This window comes from Zootoca vivipara, chromosome 9 (genome assembly GCF_963506605.1).
Source record: "Zootoca vivipara chromosome 9, rZooViv1.1, whole genome shotgun sequence".
Taxonomy (NCBI): domain Eukaryota; kingdom Metazoa; phylum Chordata; class Lepidosauria; order Squamata; family Lacertidae; genus Zootoca; species Zootoca vivipara.
The window spans coordinates 27722414-27746509 of record NC_083284.1 but is presented as its reverse complement, the minus strand read 5'-3'; the positions used below and the strand labels follow the sequence as shown (position 1 = coordinate 27746509).

At 40.9% G+C, this 24096-nt stretch overlaps 1 protein-coding gene across 1 annotated transcript in view; it reads left to right on the top strand.

Moving 5' to 3' along the window:
• The window catches only part of PRSS12 (serine protease 12), a 53077-nt gene that overhangs the window by 13546 nt on the left and 15435 nt on the right, over positions 1-24096 (top strand). Inside the window, exons 2-8 of the mRNA XM_060278558.1 lie at positions 223-361; positions 4745-4923; positions 8158-8308; positions 11376-11554; positions 11869-12010; positions 13486-13682; positions 18531-18672. Of these exons, the coding sequence (XP_060134541.1) occupies positions 223-361; positions 4745-4923; positions 8158-8308; positions 11376-11554; positions 11869-12010; positions 13486-13682; positions 18531-18672 (1129 nt within the window). The remainder of the gene's footprint in view (positions 1-222; positions 362-4744; positions 4924-8157; positions 8309-11375; positions 11555-11868; positions 12011-13485; positions 13683-18530; positions 18673-24096) is intronic.

Here is a 24096-nt window from a genome sequence, read left to right as displayed (position 1 = left end):
TCTAGTTGCGGACTTTTCCGGGTGCGAATGGCACCCCGAAACTGATTAAGTCCACAACTAGAGGTACCACTGTACAGCAAATGCTGACGAGAAGGTTTTTCCTGTAGGATACAGGGTGCTTGTTTTAAAATGGTTGCTGTTGACATTGCCAATATTTCATCTATGAGAAGGATTCTAACACAGAGACGCACAGCTTATCATAATTTTTATTTTACTATGTAGGTTCTGTGAGACTTAAAGGTGGCAAAAATGAGTTTGAAGGCACAGTTGAAGTTTATCTGAACGGAATATGGGGAACGATCTGCAGCAATCATTGGGATGATACTGATGCATCAGTGATATGTCAACAGCTTGAACTTGGGTAAGTGCTATATAGCTCTTAATTCACATTGGATTATAAATGGTGCCTCATTCCTACACATTGTAGGAGTAAAATGGAGGTCAGTTTCCAGTTGTCTGTATTAGTGGATGTCACAATTGCTTGAAATAATTTATTCACTAAAATTTGATGATTCTAGAGGCAATATTACTTTTATCTGGAAAGCAGGGACAGTTAAGAATATATGTAGTCAATGACTTCAGTAGAAAGCCAGTGGCTTTAGAAATCATTTAAATAACTAAGTAATCAAAACAAGAAAGTTCTGAAAATTTCACTTTAATGTAAAAAAACAGCTTCCTGTGCTCTGGTTCTAGAAGGAAGATATAAAATTGGGATACTAGTTTTCTCAGGGCACTCTAAATTAAGGACACAATCTTTATTATAAATACTTTCTTTTTGAAAACAAAGCAAAACACTATTAATTGAATCCTCTTTTTTGTGGGAAACATGCCCTATATTTTTAAAACAAACAAACAATATTTTATATAGATGATTGAAAAACTCTGTGTTGCAGCTGTATAACGGAATACAGGATCAGACTCCCGATGGAGCATTTCAGAGTAATTGCCATTCTCCATCTTTTTTCTTTTTCTTTTTAATTCTCCAGCTGTATTGGTTTCAGAGAGAGCCTAGAAATCTGTGGTGTTCAGCTGCTGCCATCTCAAGATATGCTGAGTCTTCTTCAGAGCCCTGTAAATAGCAACTTGCCTTGTTTCTATGCCCTTGCCTCTGGTGTTCACATAGTCTCTCTCTCTCTCTCTCTCTCTCTCTCTCTCTCTCTCTCTCTCTCTCTCTCTCTCTCTCTCTCTCTCTCTCTCTCTCTCCACTCTATGCCAATGTTCTTCTTTTCGGCTTCATTTCAAACAGTTTTCTAAAAAGTGAAAGGTGATGCTTAAGCAGGAACACTAAAAAACAGAAAAGGATTATTAGGTCTATGGAATCTGTATTGATGCTACAGTCCTGCATGCATTGCAGATTTTCTGCACAGAATACGAAATAGCATTAAATTAGCATATAGATTGTTGCAACTTTTTTCATGTCATAAACTGAAGTAAAATACCACATTAGTATATTTTGTTGGGAGCATGACAATCTATACTTGCATAGCCTACAATTACCTACATGGATATGATTCGCATGTAGGAAACCCATAATGTTTGGATATAAATGGTCCTCTATTATTCATGCACAAGTCCCAGTTTAATCAGTGGCACTGACCTGCGGATAACTTAGGGCGGAATTGCACAAAGATCATTGTATAACTTTGTATTTATGGTCTTGGGTGATTGCCTGTTGTGTCTCGTACAGTGGAACTGGTTCTCCCTAGAATAATTTGTAACACCAGTTCTTGCCTTGACATAGGAGGTAGTAGTTTTAGAATAAGAAGAGAATCTTATGACAAAGAAGACGATGAAATCTTGAGGTTGGATGAAAACACACACACGACTGAACACAAAAGAAGCATGTTAAGGACTGTTGTTCTGTTCAACTGGGATAGGCCAACACTTGCCCAGGCCCAACCTAGCCCAGATCCAGCCTCACTGTACTCTGTGAAATTCCTTGTTGATGAAACGAACAATTACAGTATGCTGTAAATATAAACTACTGGTATGCATTTGAATCATTCTCAACTTGGTTTGAGTTTATTGAACCATACATTGCTTTAGCATCTTCCTGAACCATGTGGAGAACTGCTTCTCACATGAAGGTCTACCCAGCGAGTTGCATTATAAGTGGGGTGGGGTGTGGGGAGGTGCTTTTCATATATGCTATGGAAAAAAACCCCACAGTTGAAGAATTGTCCTACATTGTGGGTCCAACGGTCAAGAAGCTAGTTACAGCATGTGCTGTAGAGGGATGTAGAGGGGCAGATGGGGCTCGTCAACCTGGGAAGGCTGGGGAAAAACACTGCTGCCTTGTGGGATATATTTGGGAGAAGAAAAGTCTAAGGAATAAACCCTACACAAATCCAGAGTGGAGTCCCTAAGACGGTTGGATGGCACCTTGTTTACCTCCTTCCGGCAACTCATACAGGCAAGCTGGGGCCAAATGTATTGCTCTGCTTTCCTCTGGACCACATCAGCAAGGCTGAGAGCGGAGTCTTGTCATCCAGGTAGCTCAGGACCTCCATGCACACTGCCAAGGCTTGCACCCTGGGAATGTTACTTCAGTGCTGCTAACACAGTGGTTTGACCTCAGCCCCATAGGTGCACTCCATTGTCTCTCGAGACAGACAGATGCCAACAAAAACGAATCAGGAGTACTGCTTAAAGCAAGCTCATTATTTAGTAAAATGGTAGGGAATTTTATATGAATAAACTTTAAGTCCACCCTTTCCCCTTTTATTATCCTTCTATGACAGACTGGAACATAAATTTTTAATTAATGTCATGTTTCAGGTTGGCATCAAAATAATGAAAAATCAGCAGGTTGCTATGGATACAATATAGAAGTGGTTAATTAACCATTTGCAACTTCAAGGGTGTTTTTCAGGAAATAATGAACACCTAAGTGAAGTTGCTGTATTCATCTGTTAATCCTACTGGGTTATTTACCTCTCCTCAATACATATTTAATCGTAAAATGATTTTTTTAAAGAGGGTGATGCTTGAATATGTGTATTTTTCTACTGAAAGCAACTCTGCTAAATTCAAGTTGTGACAAAGATTGGGGATGTTAAATGGCACAAAGCATGACAAGTACAATGCTGGATTTAATGCCGGGCAGAGCGCTGTGTGTTTGGAAGAGAATTCTAGGGCTGCTGTGGCTTGCTATAGCCAAGCTATGATTCCTGGCTAAGGTCATCTGTGCTTCTTATTAATCCTATCCCATACTGAATATTACAATGGTGTCACCAGTAGTGGTACTGCTAGGGCAGAGGACAGGGAGGCAAACAGTAGGTGGAAGCAGAGTTTTGTCAGCATCTTCCTCCTTGTTAAGTTCTACAAAGGTAAACCTGAGACCATTGAGGAATCTGACAGCCAAGTCCACCTTTGGACTGGTTGTGCATAAGGAAGCAGGCTAGCTTAGACTGAGGTTAGTGGGGAAGTGTCCCATTTGCCCTCATGGAGCAGTTTCCATTGCCTGTTGGCTTGATTGTTCTTTTGTGTTATGGCCCTTTTTAAAAAAACAAGCTTTATTGGGTTTGCTTAGAATACATGCAATGTGATGTTAACTAGAGATTATTCTCCTCTTCTTAAAAGAGTGGCCAGTTTGAACTGACTCTGAGCTGTTTTGTAATGTCTAATATTAATCTGCACATGCCAAACCAATTTATACAGATATGTGGATTAGATGAGATCAAAGTCCTGCCCATCTGGAGGTTGCAATTTTGCTTATGGTTTTAGCTGTGTGTTACGTGCAGTTTCTCTATCTGGTTTTCATATAAAAAGGTCTTTGCTCCCAGATTTCTCAAGGTATGAGCGATACAAGCTGCCAGCGAGTCTGCTTGAATTATCTGTTTGATATTAGGATGGTTTCAAAATGAGTAACTAATTTCCATATGAAAATGGAACACATGTATGGGCTCTCCTAGGCTGCTACCTTCACCCAAGTGTGAATACCTGGTTCAATGTATGGAGAAGGCTGAAGAAGAGATGCTGCTTCACGTACATTCATCTAGAACAGGCATTCCCAAACTGCGGCCCTCCAGATGTTTTGGCCTACAACTCCCATGATCCCTGGCTAACAGGACCAGTGGTAGGGGAAGATGGGAATTGTAGTCCAAAACATATGGAGGGCCGAAGTTTGGGGATGTCTGGTCTAGAACCCTATAGCTGACTACTTGCCTAAAGAGCTCTTGAAACTAGAGCTCATATGCTGTGCTTCAGTTTATAGGGCTTACCAGTGGCTTCTAGAATTCTCTATAGCATGATCCAGTGCAGTGTGCTACTGCATTGCACTACAGTGCACTAGTAGTATTTTAAGAGTGCTCCCAGCGAACCTTCAAGCTGTTTTTAAATTTCATGTACATTTAAAAGAGACAGCTTGGGGGATTGGCATGAAAGTTGCCTGTGGGGAAAGTTGCTGAAGAAATAGTCTGTCTCTATTGGCAGCTCATGTGAGAATTTTAAAAGCAATATTGGAGTTCACTGCGGATAAGGGAATATTTAAAATAACCTTCTCTTCACTCTTCATGAAACATCTCAGAGTGATGAATCATAAAAACATCATAAAGCATCAATAAAAATATATAAAAACAATTTCAAATCCAGTACACGTGCATATACATAATACCCACCGAAAGGCTTAGTTGTGCCTCAGAAACTGCAGTGAAGCATGTGCTATTTAATTTGGAATAGTACATTAACAAGGGGTTTCTAGTTATCTCATTTGCCTTCCTCATTGCCTATGCTTTTCCCACAGGGAGAGAGGCACAGCGAAGCACACCCCATTTTCTGGACCGGGCCTTATCCCTGTTTACTGGAGTGATGTACATTGCCATGGCGATGAAGAAAACATCTTACTTTGTGAAAAAAGTGTCTGGCAGGATGGAATGTGTCCTCAAAATATGGCAGCTGCTGTTGCATGTGGCTTTTCCCATGGTAAAAGACAAGTACACATACATAATTTGGTTTTGCGTTATGTAAACAGCATTGTTGTCTTCAGAGACGATTTAGTTTAAAATAGCCTTGTTGAGAACAGTTGGTGGTAAAGTAGTTAAGGGTGTGCTAAATAATAGTGTCATTCTTCTCCTCCAAGTCGTATTTAATTGAGGCCTAAATACCTTTTGAACTAGCTGGAATTATTCCACAATGGAGATTTTGAAGTCAGTATCACAACATTAATGCAGAAGGTTTTGTATTCAGGAATTAGGATAATAGTTTCAAGGACTCCTTTCTCTGTTCTTTGGTCCTTGATGGTTTTCACTAGCCTTTTAAGGGACTCTTCAAAGGAAGGGTGGACATGTTGACAACAACATTCCCTTCTGGGGTTTTCTGGCAAGGCCAGTGATGGGCAGGGGCAGATTGGGCAGGATTGGACTCTACAGTGATTAGGTCCAGGGGCTAATGTTGGTGGCCCACTGTCTTTTCTTTTTCTCTTTTTCTCTCTGTCTCCCTTGGTACCTTCCACCAATTTTCCTCCTTCTTTCACCACCCACATGAAATTGGGCTGAGAACCACATAAGATTGGGCTGTGTACTGTCTGTGTCCCTATGGCTGCAGTTTGATCACCTGTGGTCTATGAAATGATTGCCCACCATCTTCCTGTCTGGGTCCTTCTACCTAAAGGTGTGTTGTGGTGTTTCAGGGCACTTGCCTGCACTCTTGGCTTCCTTAATACCTTTAAAGTTCTCTGAGCATCACTAAAGCAAAGACAAAATTAAGCTGACTGGCACAATTCATTCTCTCTTGAGATCTAGACAAAAGTAGTTCAAAGCAGGACCCTTAAAGGTGCCCGAGAATCAAACCTCAAAGCCTTTAAAAAAAGACAGGGGATTCCACATGGCACACAGCACTATTCATCAATGGAAGGTGGAACACTTATGAGGCTCACATTGCTGCTTGCAAGATGACATCATGTCTCCCTGAACAGCTGCCTGCACCTCCTTGGGAAGGCATGCCTCACCCTTTGAGAATTATGCCTCCAGAATACATTGTGTGCATATATGCGCTTGTCTAGGCCAGAAATACTTGCTGGTGTTGCAATTTGTCACCTTCTGAAAAAGTGCATTCTGTACTTTTTTCTCTTTCCAAATGAAGCATCATGATTGATGATATTCAAACCATTCTGTTCCTCAGTGAGTTTGTCCAGCTAGAGGAATGTACAGTACTGATATCCTTAATTATGTTACTGTATAGGAACTGCACAGATATGCAGAATTTTTTTTTAGGGCTGCTTTATTCTTTGTCAGATCATCATATGAAGAGCCTCTGTGGCCTCTTTTTCCAGCCTCCAGTATATTTATATACAGTACAGGAGCAAAAATGTAATGCAGAAAATGATTGTTTCCTAAGGTACTGTATAGGGAAAAGAGAGCTTCTTGGATACAGTGGATTGAAAAAGTCACGTGAGCAGGGCTAGTCTGGGCTATGCTTAGAACTCTGCAGGTTAGTTCTTGCAACCACTTTACCTATGAGCGATTCTAACATTTCCTTAACTACAAGCAGGCCTTGTAGTCCCCTGGAGAAACAGTTACAAAATGGGTTGTATGTATATTCAACCAGCAACTATTTCCACAGGTCATGAGCTCTTTTTCTAGTCACTGTCACCATGTGGATTACTTCAGCTGTATAAATGCACCTTTTGGCGTACATGGACATTGCTCTGTGTGAGTGTGTGCCAAATCATAGATTGGGGCTGCCTGCATGGCTCTGAACACAACAGTGTTGCAAATTGAAGTACAGTAACAACTCTCTCGAGTAAGACACAATTGTATGCAATCTTGTCCTTTGGCTTGTGCAACAGAACTTTCCCTTTCCTATGTTGTTGTTTAGTCGTTTAGTCGTGTCCGACTCTTCGTGACCCCATGGACCATAGCACGCCAGGCACTCCTGTCTTGCACTGCCTCCCGCAGTTTGGTCAAACTCATGTTCGTAGCTTCGAGAACACTGTCCAACCATCTCGTCCTCTGTTGTCCCCTTCTCCTAGTGCCCTCCATCTTTCCCAACATCAGGGTCTTTTCCAAGGATTCTTCTCTTCTCATGAGGTGGCCAAAGTATTGGAGCCTCAGCTTCACGATCTGTCCTTCCAGTGAGCACTCAGGGCTGATTTCCTTAAGAATGGATAGGTTTGATTTTCTTGTAGTCCATGGGACTCTCAAGAGTCTCCTCCAGCACCAGAATTCAAAAGCATCAATTCTTTGGCGATCAGCCTTCTTGATGGTCCAGCTCTCACTTCCATACATCACTACTGGGAAAACCATAGCTTTAACTATACGGACCTTTGTCGGCAAGGTGATGTCTCTGCTTTTTAAGATGCTGTCTAGGTTTGTCATTGCTTTTCTCCCAAGAAGCAGGCGTCTTTTAATTTCATGACTGCTGTCACCATCTGCAGTGATCAAGGAGCCCAAGAAAGTAAATTCTCTCACTGCCTCCTGGCACTGGTCCCATCACCTCCCCTTTCCTATAGCCCCCAATATACTCTCAGAATTTGCTCTAGAGGTTTTTGGAGAACTCTCCCTTTAAGTTCTTGGGAATGCACAGACAGAAGAGAGGACAGGGGAAGTCCTGCTGTGCAAGTAGAACTTGGCTTTTGCAGCACTGGATAAAACTATAAGTTTTAAAATGAAACCCCAAATTTTAATCGCCAAATAATGCACATGGTCCAAAGTAACAGAATGTACATATGGAAGACCCTGGTTAATTTGTTGCAAACAGAGAAGGAAGCACAAGGGCTTTGTGCTTTCAATACTTCCAAATTTCCATTTTGACCATCACAGAGAAGAGCAACCTATGTGTGATTCAGTGATAACCATTGTTGAGAATGCTTCGCAGAGGCAACTGGCTAGCCCCTGTTTGAAACGTAAGTTCCTTTATTGTTATTAAGTTATAACAAAGGACCACTACTGATTTCCTTCACATCTGTCGAGTTTAGGAGATGTGGAATTCTTAGTTTCTGTTTCTGCAGTTGAAATTTCTGCTTTAGAGCTGCAGGAATTATTAACACTCCAGGCATGCTGTTGCGTTATGGTGAGTGATCTGAAATGAGCCACAATATTACTAGGTTGTGTCTGTTCAAATTACAAAGCCTTTGTTGTCCATTTGGTAGCAGCTGATCACTAATAACTGGGAAACGAAAACTTCATTTCCCTCGCTTCCTTATGTGTTTCATTTCAGACCCTGATTTTATCCCAGTCCGACTGGTTGATGGAAGCAGTGCTTATGAAGGAAGAGTAGAAGTGTATCATGCTGGTCACTGGGGAACCATCTGCGATGACCAGTGGGATGATGTGGACGCTGAGGTAGTCTGCAGGCAGCTTGGCCTTGGGTTAGTTTCTCCACCCCAGTATATTGTATTCAGTTGAAAAAGAAAGCTAATCAATGCCAATGAACTGAGATGCAAAAGCAAAAAGTCAAATGCCTGCACCATGGTTTGAAATGGATCTGATACTTAGGACGGCTGAACAAGCAGCACCACTTGAGCCAAAATAGGGTCTTTTGACCACCTCAGGGTATAACTAAAAGTTGCTGATCATATATAGACCCGAAGCTAAAAGGGCAATCTCATGTTTTGTACTCCTTCTCTCCCATGCAACTTGTAGGGATAGTCCATGTGTGGTGTGGTGCCACAGATGTCACTTGCAGGATCATCCTTGCCATCATTAAGGGCAACGATGTCACACCATGTATTGAGTATCCACATACCACCTAGGAAAAATCAGTAGCCCAGTGTGACTTATTTGCACTGCACTTCTCAGATTTGTTCCGCCATGTTCATGTTGGCTGTAGGTTGTATATTGGAACTAATCAGTGGAATTCACACATGAGGATAGATTTGAACTCATGCCTGAGAGTTGCACGGGGAGCAGCCCCCTTGTGCTCAATAGAGCTCCTGAGGCCATTTTTTAAACACTGCCCCCACTTCTGATGTTCAGCATGTTGCTCATGATATTGAGAATCTTTGGTTTCCAGGATGGAGTGAGAATTGCATCTGTGTTGACGAGAATAGAGACAAAGTTTTATGCACATGCAGCACCACTCTTTTGAGCCCAGTTTATTGGCAATTTGTAATTTCAAACACATGCAGCATGCTAAAGTGGAATTACATTTACCTTACTTTGAGGTTGACTAGCTTGCCTCTGTCCCATGAGTTTAGTAAATTATAGTTGCCATTAAATATTCCCTATCCATATGTTTTTATGGGAGCCTAAGGACTAGTGAGCTCAAGAAGATGCCTTAGCAGGTAGGCTCATCATTCCTAGACTGAAATTTACCATGAGAGGAAATATATAGTGGCCGGGGGTGGACGGGCTACGAAGAGACGCCAAGCTCTGTGTGTATGTATATTGTCTCAGTTAATCCAGCTGGAAATGTTCTGCAAATTATAAAATAAAGCCTCTTGGCAATGACCTTCCTATCCTCTCACAGCTTTCACTTGGCATTACTGTGCAATAAAACCCACCAGGATTAGTTTGCCAGTGACAAGAAGGGAATACTGCTCATCTAATTAAATACTTTCTGTATGCTAACCCCTCCCCGTTATAGCATATGGATTTCCAGCCTGTGAGGCACTGCATAAGTATATTTTCAGCAGAGCATGTAGAATATCCAAAGTTAGTCATACTCAGAATGCACCTATTGTAACAAGTGGAGATTAAGTCCTTTTTATATCATTGGGTCTCCTCTGACTTAGTTGGACATCATCACACATCTTTGGTATATTTTTTCTTCATTCCACTAATATAATGATTATTTAAATGAAATGTTTTTGAAATGTTGGTGTTACTGTGTGTTTTTGATCTGCATTGTTTTACTGTTTTGTAAAAAATGTAAGCTGCTTTGGGCACATTTTAATATCCATGGAAAAGTGAAATATAATTTAGAAATGAAAAGGGATGCAGTGCTATTCCTTTAGCAATGTAAGTCCCCCTGAAGCAAATAAGCTCCTTTTGGTAACCACTGACATTAGTGGTGGCTTTCTTCCTACTGCAAATAGGAGATTTGGGGGAGCAGTTTTCAGCAGGACCACAGCAGGGGAGGAAACACCTAAAGCAGGCATGTCCAAAGTCCGTTTCGGGGGCCTAATCTGGCCTATGGGTTTATTTAATCCGGTCCCCATGGCAGTATATAAATCCTAAAAAAAAGCTCAACAACTTCAATCCTAAAAAAGCTCAACAACTTTGGTAAAATTGTAAAAAAGCTCAACAACTTCAATCCTAAAAATCCTCACACATGTTCACTTCAACAAATCCAGCCCTCTTTGAGAAAAGTTTGGGCACCCCTGGCCTAAAGTACCTCTTTCTGTTTGATCCAGTATCACCCCCTGTAGCTGCGTTTTTTGTCTAGTTTGGCATTTTGTTTCATATTTTCTGGCAGGTGGCAAAAGGATCATATGTTTTGCTCAGTGATTCATAAACTCTTCAGGTGTGGCATAGAGGGTTGTTTCCTTGATGACCAAAAGAGGCAACCACCCCCCCCCAAAAAAAAACCTGTTGAGAAAACAGTCTGATGTATTTGCTTTAAATTGTAAGAAACAAGAGCCTTTCTCCCAAAACCAGAATCTATTATCATTATGTTAATTTATCTTTGTACATCACTATGAGACATTTTAAGTTTTTATTATTGATGTTTTTGTTACAACAGGAAGTACATTCTTTCTTGCTGAATTATCTAATTCATCTCTGTTTTGCTGATCCTGTTCCCTTAATCTAGCACCAGCCCTTGTGTCTGCCAGGTCCTCTGAGTTTACGATACTCACTTCTGATAATCTCAACCTGCTTTAGGCTGTGGGCGAAGGAGACAGCCAGATGTCTTATAAACAGATTGAAAAACCGCAGCATATTTTTATGAGTCATGAAGGACATTAAGATAGAAGTTTTTGGGAAAGTAATCTAAAAAGAAACCATGGTGTGCAAATCACTGTTATGTTTAAGGCTGGATTTTTTCAACTATAGATGTCATAAATGAGTGTCTGGCCTTTTATATACAAAATGAGCTTTGCTTTGTACTTCCCTGTTTTCTTTACACATGACCATGTTTTTCCTGCTTTTATTAGCTGTTTGTTTCATTTTGGAAAAAAGAAGAAGCAAAAATAGTCTTATTTTTGTCTTCTCCATACAGTTGACTAAACTAAAGAAGAACATGGGGTGGAAATTAGAAGCACTCTAATTTCCCGATAAAAATATACATATTTAATGGGCAATGCAAAATCTATCAAAGGGTTCTTTTTAAGAAATAAGCATCTCAAGTAACCACTCTGTTCATCTACTTGGATCAATATTGCTTTGGATTGTAGCATGTGTACCAAAGCAATACAAACCATTTCAGTAGCTAATTTAGAGGCACTTCCTGACCATTTGCCATCATTGATTCTCTGTTTGTTCATGTTTGTGCAGGGGGATTGCCAAGGCATGGAGCCAGGCTTATTTTGGAGAAGGCTCAGGTCCTGTGCTGTTGGATGAAGTGCGTTGTACAGGAAACGAGCTGTCTATAGAACAATGTCTAAAGAGTTCCTGGCAAGAACACAACTGTGGCCACAAAGAAGATGCAGGAGTTTCCTGCACTCCTCTAACAGGTAGGCAACAAAGGTTGCTGAAGTCTTAGAAGGCTATAGTTTTTGGGTCAAGACGCAGTGAAGCCATGGGATGTGGGGCCAAGTCAGGGTGACATTTCAATGTATATAGTACAACCATTTGGGGATTAAATTATGAAATTGGATAAGAGCAACAATAGGAAATGTGCCAGGATTAGGCCCCTCTCCCCTGTTACTTTCTTATTAAACCTTGCAAATTACTAGTGTCTAGCTGTTGCAGCATATTTTATAGCACAGATTCTTTCCCCCCAAAGTTGCCTCTTAAACATTGCTGGCTCTTATTTTTAATGCTACAGATGGTGCCATCAGACTGGCAGGTGGGAAAGTCAGTCATGAGGGACGTCTGGAGGTGCTTTACAACGGACAGTGGGGCACCATCTGTGATGATGGGTGGACTGAACTGAACACACATGTGGTTTGCCGCCAGCTGGGCTTTAAGTAAGGTCAATTTATGTGAGGAGGTTAATTACTTTGCAGATCACTGCTGATAATTTTCTGCAAAATGCTATTGTCCAGAATTTCACAGGTGCCTACTTAACTTCACTGTTATGTCCTAATCATTTATCAGCAGTAAAACATTATTGAAAAAAATCAACTAGGATTTTTTTTTAAATGATTAGATTAAGAATCTTATTTTTGTAAAAAATAAAAAATAAACCCGTTTCTTAGTTGTCTTTGGTTTGGGAAGGGGGTGCACTTTATCAATTGAATCAGTTTGCTACCAGTCTCTAGTTCAGCAATCCATGTCTGAAAACAGTCCTACTGGAACAAATGTTTAAATTGCCAACAGAGCAGGCAGGTGCCAATTTTAAAAATGGGAATTGAGATAATCTGGGCTGGTGCAGACGTAGCACTGGGCAGTGCTATGGTATTGTACACTCCTTCCCACAAATCTAACCTTTGTGGTGTGTGTATTTCAAAGTTTTATTTGCTGTATTAAGAAGGAACTCAGGTACATTGTAGTTGACTTAAAAGTGATTAGTCCTGGGAGGAAGAATTTACACTCCAGAAGGAATGAACATGGAAAGTGTGTGTACAAGGCTAAGCGGTCAGCAGGATTATATCTATAACAGCCTTTAGTGTCAGAGGATGAAATAGAGTTCTGCATATTGTGTCAAATGAGTGGTTAAATGCTCTGCTGAATCAGGGCCTTTATAAAGTAAAACATTCATGAATTTTTAGCAACAAGATTTATTTAAAGGTGGTGGACACTGGACAATGTTACTCAAAATAAAATGGATGCTAATCGAAGTTGAACTTAATTGTGGTGTGTGCACTGGAACTGTTATTACATGAAATATTATTGTTTGTTTTTTATGTTGATCATATGTTGGATTACTGCAATGTGCTCTACATGGGGCTACCTTTGAAGGTGACCCAGAAACTGCAATTAATCCAGAATGCGGCAGCTAGACTAGTGACTGGGAGTGGCCGCCGGGACCACATAACACCGGTCCTGAGAGATCTACACTGGCTCCCAGTACGTTTCCGAGCACAATTCAAAGTGTTGGTACTGACCTTTAAATCCCTAAACGGCCTTGGTCCTGTATACCTGAAGGAGCGTCTCCACCCCCACCATTCAGCCCGGACACTGAGATCCAGCGAGAAGTGAGGTTACAGGGAACCAGACAGAGGGCCTTCTCGGTAGTGACACCTGCCCTGTGGAACGCCCTCCCAGCAGATGTCAAGGCAATAAACAACTATTTTACATTTAGAAGACAACTGAAGGCGGCCCTGTTTAGGGAAGTTTTTAATGTTTGATGCTGTACTGTTTTTAATATTCGGTTGGAAGCCGCCCAGAGTGGCTGGGGAAACCCAGCCAGATGGGCGGGGTATAAATAATAAATTATTATTATAATATTATTCAACGCCTCACTCACAATACAAATGCCAAACTATCCATGTGCAAACAGGAATGGGAAAAGTGTCTCAGAACACTACCCAGAAGAGAACATTGGACCCATCTGGCTGGATGATGTCAGCTGCTCAGGAAAGGAGTCTGCAATCCTCCAGTGTTCAAAGAGGGAATGGGGAAAGCATGATTGCAGCCACAAAGAGGATGTTGGGATAAGTTGCTATAGAGATAACGACAGCCACAGAGCATCACTGGGTAAGCTCCTCTTTGTAAAATGCAAGCTTGGATACAGAGAACCAAGGGAGCCCCAAGGTGCTTTATATTTGTTGTTCTTAAGCACCAGTCCACCATGCCACATAGCAAACCTTTTGGGAAACTGAGACTGCTTCTGATATGGCATAGGGATCTGCTCTTTAAAGGCAAAAAGTCTGAACTTTTGCTGGGCATATTGGAGCCAGTCAGTAGCCCTTTGGATCTTGGCTACATTCTAACTAGATATAGATTATTAAACCTTGGTTTATCTTCTCTCTGACCTCAATGGCATATTCCCCATTATTTAGCGTGTTCAAGGTGAAATTAGCAATGCGTTGGCCATGTTGCATTGTGGCCCAGACCTAAACACCTGATTCAGTTCTTATAACTATTTGAGCTAATCAGAAGAAGATACAAAGCAGCTTTCACGATTGGAAACAGAGAATAGTTATACTGAGTATCCATTTAAAAAAAAATTAAATCTGTTAAATTTAGAAAGACAAGGAAGAAAAGAGCTGCAAAAGCAATACAGAACAATGTCTACCTAGTACAGGAACAAGCTATTTGTCATGTAAATAGAGGACGTTTTTAATCTGGTTACCATAGGCTTGTTCTGAAGCAGTTGAGTACTGGAGTAGCTGAGTTTTTAATTTCACGGAGAACTAAAGTATTTTTCTAGTGAAGCATATGCACAGCCCATGGTATGGTTGTAATGGTGAATTCCACATACACAAGTGTGACATATAAATAGGCATGTGAATAAATTCTCCCCATAGGTGTGAGTTTTCGGACAACTTGCAGAGTGAAAATTGTAAAGTGAGAAGTGTCTGGGAAGGAACTATAGTCATTCCAAAGAACAAGGAGCTGAGATCTTTTTTCTGCCAAGGGTCAGTCTTCCACACAATGCAGGCAATTGATGGGCAGGTCCAGATCCTTGGAGTTTGCAGAATTGCATAGCTTTTGTGCACTCTCTCTGCCAGCCCATTCACCACTCCCTTTGCCACCCCTGCAATAGAGAGCAGAGCAAATGATTGGCAAGCAGAAGGTCCTAGGTTGAAACCTTGGTATTTCCAGTTATAGGATGTTGGATAGCCTGACTGGGAAAGACCCCATATCTGAGGCCTTGGATGCTGTCTATCACAAGAGACAGTACTGCGCAAATATGGACCAATGAAGAGAACTTCATATGTATAATATAGCTCAACAGCCAGCTACAGGTGTTTAAAGAACCTTGACTACCTAACCCCCAAGAATGGAAATGATTGATCTCATTTATCACCCCTGTTTATGAGGAAGAAAAATATAGGTTTCACCCTATGTTGGGAAATGGCAAACAGAGCCAAAGAACAGCATTTCAATGAGAAGTAAACATAGTAATGAAGATAAGGCATCTTATAAGGAATTTATTTAAGAATTGCATCATGTCTTTCAACTTAACAAAGAGCTCTATTAAGCATATCTTGGTACCATACCAACTTTATAACTTGAGGCATACTGTTAAACAAATCATAGTGTTTACAGCATTATTGAACTAGAGTTTCTTTCCATCTTGCACGCTTTGCTAAATGAATTTCCAGTCATATTATTACTCTTTCCCTCATCCCTTTTCATTGCTATTCTTTTACACTTCTTAATATTCCAAAGCTTTTATTACACCAGCAGTATAATGTAAATAGTATTTCTGCGTGGGTGAGACAATGAGAATGGGAACACTTAAACCCTGAATAGCTGGGGTTCAAATCATAGTGACCATTCGCATAGACACTAAGTGAACATCTGGGCTGCTCTGTTTATGAAACTATGGAACTTAACCTGAGCTGGAAAGGGTCCAATATGGTTAAATACTGCCAGATGGCAAAATTCCCTTTGGATACCTGAAAATTGTATTAATTTAACAGTTGTGAATGAAACTTCCAAGTAGTAACAAGCTGGTTGAGAATAAAATCTGCTCCATTTTACAGCTAATATCCTGTGTTGCTGCCCAGGTAATATGAGTAAAGTCTGAACTGAAATTATATTCTTGTAGAGTAAGCATTTCTGGATGATGACAAAAATGAGGTGAAAATTTTGACATTCTGGATGCAGTCTTAAGCACTGATGTTGCGCAGCCTAATCAAATTTGAAAGAGGTTAGGCAAGGATCCTACAGAAGAACCACTCATATAAACAAATGTTACAGTAATTAGATTATTAACTGTTTTCTTATCTATTGTAATATATTTGGCTGGAATGAATCTCATAAACAGTAGAGTTATGGGGAAATCTGACAATGCGGCTAGATAAAAAATAAGCATTAAGACCTGATATTTGCAAATATTCTTAAGAACTTAAGAATTGCTTTGCTGGATCAGACCGAGGGCAAAACATACTGCTAAATGACTGGCATGCAAGCTGTATCTGGATCCCCCCCCCCGTAATTAGTTATGGCACAGGAACACAATTGCCAGCAGGAGGTTTCCCTTCCTTCTCAGCAACAATTGGAATGAAAATCTACCCTCACACCCCAGTGTAGCTTTGATGCTTGAAAAGCCTTCCATTGACATCAACAGCCTCATGGGAGGATGGCTGTTTTCTTCCTGGTTGCAGCCGGGGAGGGAAGGAATAAACCTTCTGCCTCCACATGCTGATAACAATTGGGCCTCCCCCAGGGTTGGCCCTCCAATGAGGCCTGGTGAGGCAGCTGCCTCAGATGGCAGGATCCCATGGATATTAGATCTTGATGTAGATCTTTGTTCACGGCTAGCCCACCCATGAGGCCAGGTGATGCAGCTGCCTCAGGCGGCAGGGTCCACTGGGGCAGCTGGTCCCAAGGTCAATATTTCTTCCCCTTTTGTTCCTCATGTAGATCTTCCCTTGCCCCTTCATCATGGGTGTGGTAAATGACATTTTGGGGTCTGCCGCAGGTGCCCAAATGTCTTGGACCAGCCCTGGCTTCCCCACTCTTGTAATTGGTTAAGCCAGAAAACCCAAATGTAGTAGCATGTAAGCTATACTTTTAGCACAATGTGCATTTTGCCCCTAGGAGAGGACCCATCTAGTTCAACAATCCATTTCCAAACAAAGTGCCAGCAAGCCCAGCCTTTCATCCATGGGATTTATCACGTGTAGATGACGTGCAGGGTTGCTTCCAAATGAGTCATTTTAATGTGCCAAGGAAGTGCTATTAATGGATCCTTTCTTGTGTTGAAGCTGTTGTGTGACTTTTTCACCCTGTAGTCACTTTAGAGCTTCAGCCACGATCACTGCACTGTGGCCAAGTGTAGTTAGAGCTGTGATCTGGGTGTGCAATGATGCAGAATGAGTTCTAGTCAGTCTGGATATACTCAGCCTGCATATGTTAAAACGTATATAATAAATTCAAAGGCAAGGATAGTATGACATTTGCTATGTTTGATTTCAATATGCAAGCAATTGTTAGTTTCATCTGTTCTTTCATCTGTTAATGCTCTGTTGAGCATTAGGAAAATGTAATTTGAGCTGTTGTGCAACAATAATACATTATTAATAGCAGAAGACCTTGCTATGACACTGGCTGCTAAACTCTTGAGGAAACGTAAGGTTAGAAGAAAATGTATTGATTGCATTTATGAGTTCATCGAGTAATGATGATTAGCCTTTGGCTGTAAAGGCCTTTGAGAATTGGCAGTCTGCCATACCGTTCTTCAGAGAAGATTAAAGTGTAACTGAGCCAGTCAAGGTTTTCAATTCTCTCTCTCACCTAGGAAAAATTTAGTAGTGTACAGAAAAGCTTCAAACAGGGGAGTGTCGTAGATATGTGATAGGAAACAAACTACAAAACAAAGTCGCTATATCCGACTTTCAATTATGACATAATTGAAAGAGGTTTGATTAGAGCAGGCATAAGCAAACTCCGGCCCCCAAAGATGTTTGGGACTACAATTCCCATCATCCTTGACCACTGGTCCTGTTAGCTAGGGATGATGGGAATTGTAGTCCCAAACATCTGGAGGGCCAGAGTTTGTCTATGCCTGGATTAGAGCAATCACAATGTGCATCTTCAACTAGGCTCTACCATATATACCAGCCTTCCCCAACTGCATGCCCATCCAATATTTTGGACTACAACTTCCATCAGCCCTAGTCAGAACATTTGCTGCCACTGGGTTGGGGAAGGGTGATTTAGACTATGGGTAGCCACCCCCATAAAAAACATCAGCTCACAGGACGTTAAAAAAACCCCTAGAATTCCAAGCAGGAGGTTGTAGCATAAACTTCTGGCTGACATTTTCTCTTTGTCCACGAAAGAGAGGAATCAAGCTGTGATCCACACCTGCCACCTGAAATGGTGCAGTCTGGCAACATATTATTATGAATTTGGGGCTGCAAGGCAGCATAAAGTCCGGATCAAGCTAGTGTCAGGATTTAATTACATTCTCCACTGAGACAGGATTCTTTAAACTGGACGCCTGTAATCACTATACCTTTGCTTGTATCCATGTCAAAATATGGTGCACAATTTTTGCAGGAAAGTTAGCTTCCTGTGTTACATTCCTAAATCCTTCACAGACTCTGTAGTAACATTTTCTCCCATTCAGCCTGCGACCTCTAAATTTGGAAAAGTGGAATAGATTTGGGAATCAGCAGACTGAGAAAATGTTCTTGGGGATACCAGAGAGGAAATTCATTTCACATTAGAGTCTAGATTTGCTGAACAAGTTGGCATTGATGTCATACAAGTGACAAGAATAAAATGATTTCATCACTGGTGTACAAACTGGAATGCTTGAACTTGAGCCCCACTTGACAACTTTCCTTCAATGTGATGAAAATTAGCTAGGGTAATGGTTCTTGCTACTATTGCTGTGTGTTAACAGCTGTAACTTTTTCCCAGGGCCTCCTATCAGATTGATGGATGGTGAAAATAAGAAAGAGGGCCGCGTGGAGATCTTTATCCATGGCCAATGGGGGACAATTTGTGATGATGGATGGTCCGATAAGGATGCAGCTGTGGTATGTCGACAACTTGGCTACAAGTAAGAGAAGTTATTTAATAGTCCTTAAACACTTTATCTGCTTTCCATACAGTATTGTCGATAGATTGTGCAAGTTCATAGAATTAAATGTTGGGTCCCTCCAGGCTGGCGTTTATTGTGGTGTTGGTGTATTCGGCAACATGTTACTGACAGAATGATAGTACATTGGTAGTAGAATTGTTCTTCTTTATTAGTTGTTTTGTGATGCTTCTCCTGTTCTAACACATTATTGCTGTTTGGAGGGGCTGAAGCACAACAAAAGTGGATTAAAACAGCAACTAAGAACATTTGTGGCACGGAAAGTTGTGGGATTTCAGCAGCAAGCTGCAGGATTTGCACTGATTAGAAATGGAACTAGATTCAAATAGTATTGAAAGCAGGTTCACATATGGCCACCCCAATCGCATCAAATCATTATGCAATTGAAAGTGTATCTGGAGGGGACCATTGACCATTTAATGTGCAAATATTAATATTATTTATTTATTTCACATGCCACCCTTCATCACAGTTAGTTGGATCACAATTAAGTCCCATTGAAATCAAATGCTAACATCGCCCCCATTTATTGCGCCAATCCATGGTTTTTATTTAATTCTATAACACCATTATTAGTAAGCTGCACTCAGCTCTGGTGAGTTATTTGTGGAGGGGCTGTTTCTTTGAATGACAGACCTCACTTGAAATATGACATATTTCAACTTGCATTTAAAACTCCATTCAGTTTCAAGACAGGACTTTACATTGCGTTATAAAATAAAGCAACCTTTCTGAAGAGGTTAAAATACTTTTCATGCTGGAGCTGCCAAGCAGCTTTTCTCCAGCACAATAGAAACAGATTTTCGAAACTTGCCAAGAGTATCAGTGTAACAGGCTTCATATGAAAGAAGCATAGTGTAGTTTATATGTTGCTCATGTGCCGCCCGTTAGATTAATTCAAGGCCTTCTGGTGCTTGATCACAAACTGTAGCAACACGGGGCATTTCCAAACAACAAAAGATGACAAGTTTAGTAGCATGCATGACAACACCAGAAGGCATTGCTGGTAATTTTGCCTGAAACTACAGGGAAAAGGACCAGCAGATGTAGTACAATTTGCATTGTTATTTTCATCATGGCAAACAGTCCAAGTTGCCTCCATGTATCAGTCAGAGAAGGAGCTGCAAGGAATATGCTTCCCTTTCCCTGCAAGGAAGTATACAGTGTTCCAATTGCTGGTTGCCCAGGGACTTCAAAGATTAAGGGAAGCATGTTTCTATGTCTGTCACCAGCCAAGGCACTCTGGACCACTGGGAGGCTGCCTCTCCTTCTTTCCTGCCCCATCCATTAGCTACTTCAGTGCCTGCTTTCCTTTCACCTCCTGATTCCCTTTCCATTGAAAAATAAAAATCCTTTTGTATCATGGCAATAAATTGTGAGTCTGCAGGCAAGGAGTGCCTTGTCTTTTAACATATATATACTGAGCTTCTAAAATCCTAAAAAGCATAACAAGAAGTTATGCTATCAACAAGTTGTTAAAATAGCAAGTGACACAGTTGTCTCTATCTTTATTTCTGATTTGGATATAGCTATAATGCAAGAGTATGGTCACAGGATGCATGACAGAAACTTTGAACAAGCTTGAAGTGTGATTTAGCAGAAAAATTACATTTTGCAGTTCAAGGTACAACGCTCCCCTAAGTCCTGTGTGTCAGTCAAACTGCACATTATGTTGGACATGTAGCCTGCAGCTGCATATGGGATTTTTCTTAGTCAAAAGTAAGTGTGGGGGCCCAGGTCTAGATCAGAAGCACGGTGCATGTGGAGGGGAGGTTTAATCTCCCCTTTCACCAGCTGAAACTTCTACCTGCACCTGACCCCCAGCCCAGCAGTTGCTGATAGTAAACCACCTCCCATTCATGCCCATGGGGACTTCTTTACTATCAGTAACAGTTGTGGGGGGGAGGGAGGATGATTAAACCTCCCCTCCCCTTGGTAACTTTTGAGTAAGAAAAAAAGTTGCATAAACAACTGCAGACTACATACTAAACCTCTGGTAGCGGCAATGGGATACTAATCACATAGCGGTTCTAATAAAAGAAAAAAAAGTTGCATTAAAACAAATGCCTTTCAAAATACCCTAAAAACATAATTTCAACCTGAAATAGTGAACATAATTATGTCATTGCTTACATAATTTTCTGGTTTGTTCCTGGCACAATCGGTTGGAGAGTCTTATCAGCTATTCAGCAATTTCATGTCATTCGCCATGTATGCAGTTCATTTGCCCTCATTTTTATCTCATACTAGAGTCCATAATGAACACCCTGAATTTCTCTTATATCATCCCAATGGTTAGTAAAGTTCAGTGAGTTTGTGTTGCAGGATATCCCTATTAGGTTTTGTGCCATTTTGATTTACATTGCTCGGGAAAGGAATTTGCCTTGTGTTATCTTGTCTTTCCCATAGGACCATATTTAATACATGATGAAGACTTTTCCTCCCTTTGTTTACACATGCTAAGTTATGCTGTGAGAAGTAATATTTCTTGCAAGGGAAGAGAGAGGAGTTTCCTTCTATTTCCACACATTTTTGCTGAATATCCAGCTTAGCAAATATATTCCTTCCTTTCACATAGCTAGTGCTCGGTGTGATTACCCCCAATTTCCAGATGTTTCTAGTTCAGAAGAACTGGGCCAGATGCCTCCAGTCATCATCAACATATGATAAACAAAACAGGCAGGGTTTAAGCTTGATGCAATTAGTTGCTGTTAGCTGAATTTCTCAAGTGTGGTAGAAATTTTGAGTAATTGAAAAAATCAGGAAAATTGGGCAGCAGGGCCACAACAAAGATGCGTTGCACTGTTGGTAGCAAATATTAGATTTTAATATTTGTTGGTAGCAAATATTAGATTGCAGAAGAAGCAAAAGACTGGATATAAATTCTTCTGCCTCAATACAGGCTTATATAGTTTCCCCCAGGAATGCTGTGCATGGGATTGTACATGTGCTTATATCCCATAGGTGGGATTCATGGTTTTTGTCGTGCTCATTTTTCATTCAAGGTGCCTGAGGAGTTTGGAGAGTGTCATTTGTTCTACAAATCGCTCTGGTGGTCAGCATTCAGTACCACCAGAGAATCAGTTGAGAAGCCTGACTGGTTTATGTGGAGGTTATAGGACAGTGATGGGCAACCTTTTGAGCTTGGTGTGTCAAAATTTGCCAACAAACCGAGCATAACTCGGGTGGTGTGTCACTTTGATAGAAAAAAACCATAATTTCACGATATTTATAGTTTAAATAACAAAAATGTATAATTGTAATATATAACTATGTTTAATAAACCCAAAACTAATTATTTAACCAAACCAAACCAAACCAAACCAAAAACCCCTTATTTATCACAAAGTGCCCAGAGTTGTTGAGCTTTTTGGAAGCTGCTGACCAAAGTTTTGGAGGTTTTTTTTTGGGGGGGGCAAAGGTTGCTTTGCTTTTTTGGGTGGGAAAGAGAACAGAAATAAATGATGAATAATACCTTCGCTGGAACTAACACGCAGCACCGACAGAGTCTGCCAAAGCGCCCATAAACCCAGTATAGAACGGGTTTAAAAACGATCGCTGTTACACCCAATCATCCTTTGCCAAAGCGCCAGAAAAAACAGCACAGAAAGGGTTAAAAAACCAATCTCTGGCTACCAGCAACAACAACAACAACAAAGGATCTAGGTTTTTTTTTTTAAAAAAAATATTTTTATTAATTTTCCAATTAAAACCAATTATATCACATTCATTATTTCAAATTATACACATATATATATCAATCAAACCGAATGTTATGCCAAATCGTCTAAAGAATTTTTTATTTGGGTTCCCATGCTTCAAGAAATTGGGGATTCCTCGCAACCGTCCACTGCCGTCTTTTTTCTAAAGTTCAAATCGTCCTCCAAGTTCATAATAATCCAGATCTTCCCCTTACAGTCACATAGATGTTTTCCACTTTCAACCGATTGTTTCCCAGCTGCTGAGATAAATATCAAACAAGGTTTCACAAATGTTCTTTCTCCTGTGTGGGTTAATCAGTCCAGCCTCCCCATAAATCTTCTTAGTCTGGAGCTCCCTGTTGCGTCGAAGCAGCGCCATCTTAAAAAGCTCAAATCACTTTCGTTTTCTCTCATAGCCATGAAGATTAACGATCTTTATAAAATTTACAGCTTTTCCAGGCAGAAGACCCAAACATCAAACCATAAACTCTTGGTAAATTAATGGATCTCCTTACCCTATAGCTGAACTTAGCTTCAGGTCGCTGCTCCAATTCAAAGTGCGTCACAGCTCATAAATCCTCCGAACGCGTCCAGGACTCCTTCCGTCCGACTAGTGGGGGGGGGGCTTTTCTCATCGGCAACTCCACATCTTTAAAAAATATGCTCAGTAACAACAGTTTATAAAGTTCAACTCACACAGTCTTTTGCTTCTCTTTCACTCCAAACAAGCCAGGACATCGCGTCTGGGAAGGTACGAAGTAACTCATATGAAGAAAAATTAAAAAAAACTCAATTCCCTTATCGCTCCGTCCCCATCAATCCTTCTTCCAGATGATATACAGCCTTTGACTCCTCTCCCTCAGCAGCATAAATTTCTCAGCAGTAAACAGCGCTTCTTCCCCTCCTTCTGAAGTATGTCCATAGATTTAAGCCTAATTATCTTCTTTAACCATGGAAATCCCCGCCATGCAGATTAGCGTCCGGGAGTCCTGGCCCTCGTAAGTGCTTTTCAGCCCAAGCTCCCCCCACTCCATAAACAGTCGGAGTGGGTCTGGGGGCATCGCGGGCCAGCGGCCCCTCTCCGTAACCCCCGGAGAGGGTAGGGGGTTGCCATTTACTCCCCTAGCAACCGCCAAATTCCTCACGAAGGTCAGAGGGATGGAAAACAGGTCCGCCATTCCTGCCGGCGGAAACCGGAACCCCTAACAAAGGATCTAGGTTTTAACAGCGGAACCAAGCTGTAGCTTTCATCATCATTTTTTTATTTGTACACTGTCTTTCTATCTTACACTACTCAAGGCGGTTTACAAGCTGAAGAAACAAAAAATGTACATCTTATAACAATCTAATGCCATACAAAAATGTGATAATAAAACAAAACAAGAAAAACACTCTAAAGCAAACAAATTCCTCACCTTACTTATGGTGGCTCAGATATAAATCACAGCTATGTGTGGAAAACCTAGAGGGTTTTGAGGTTTCTTTAAATACCTTTGATTTACACTTGTGCCACTTAAACTGAAGAAATTAACTTATTTGGTCAAAATCCAGAGAACTTGTCAGCATGCATAAATACTTACAGTACATTTAATTAATGAACCACACACTCCTACTTGGAGAAGCCAGAAATTGAACCTGGGACCTTTCACATGCAAAATATGCACCACAGCTAAGCTACAGCCCT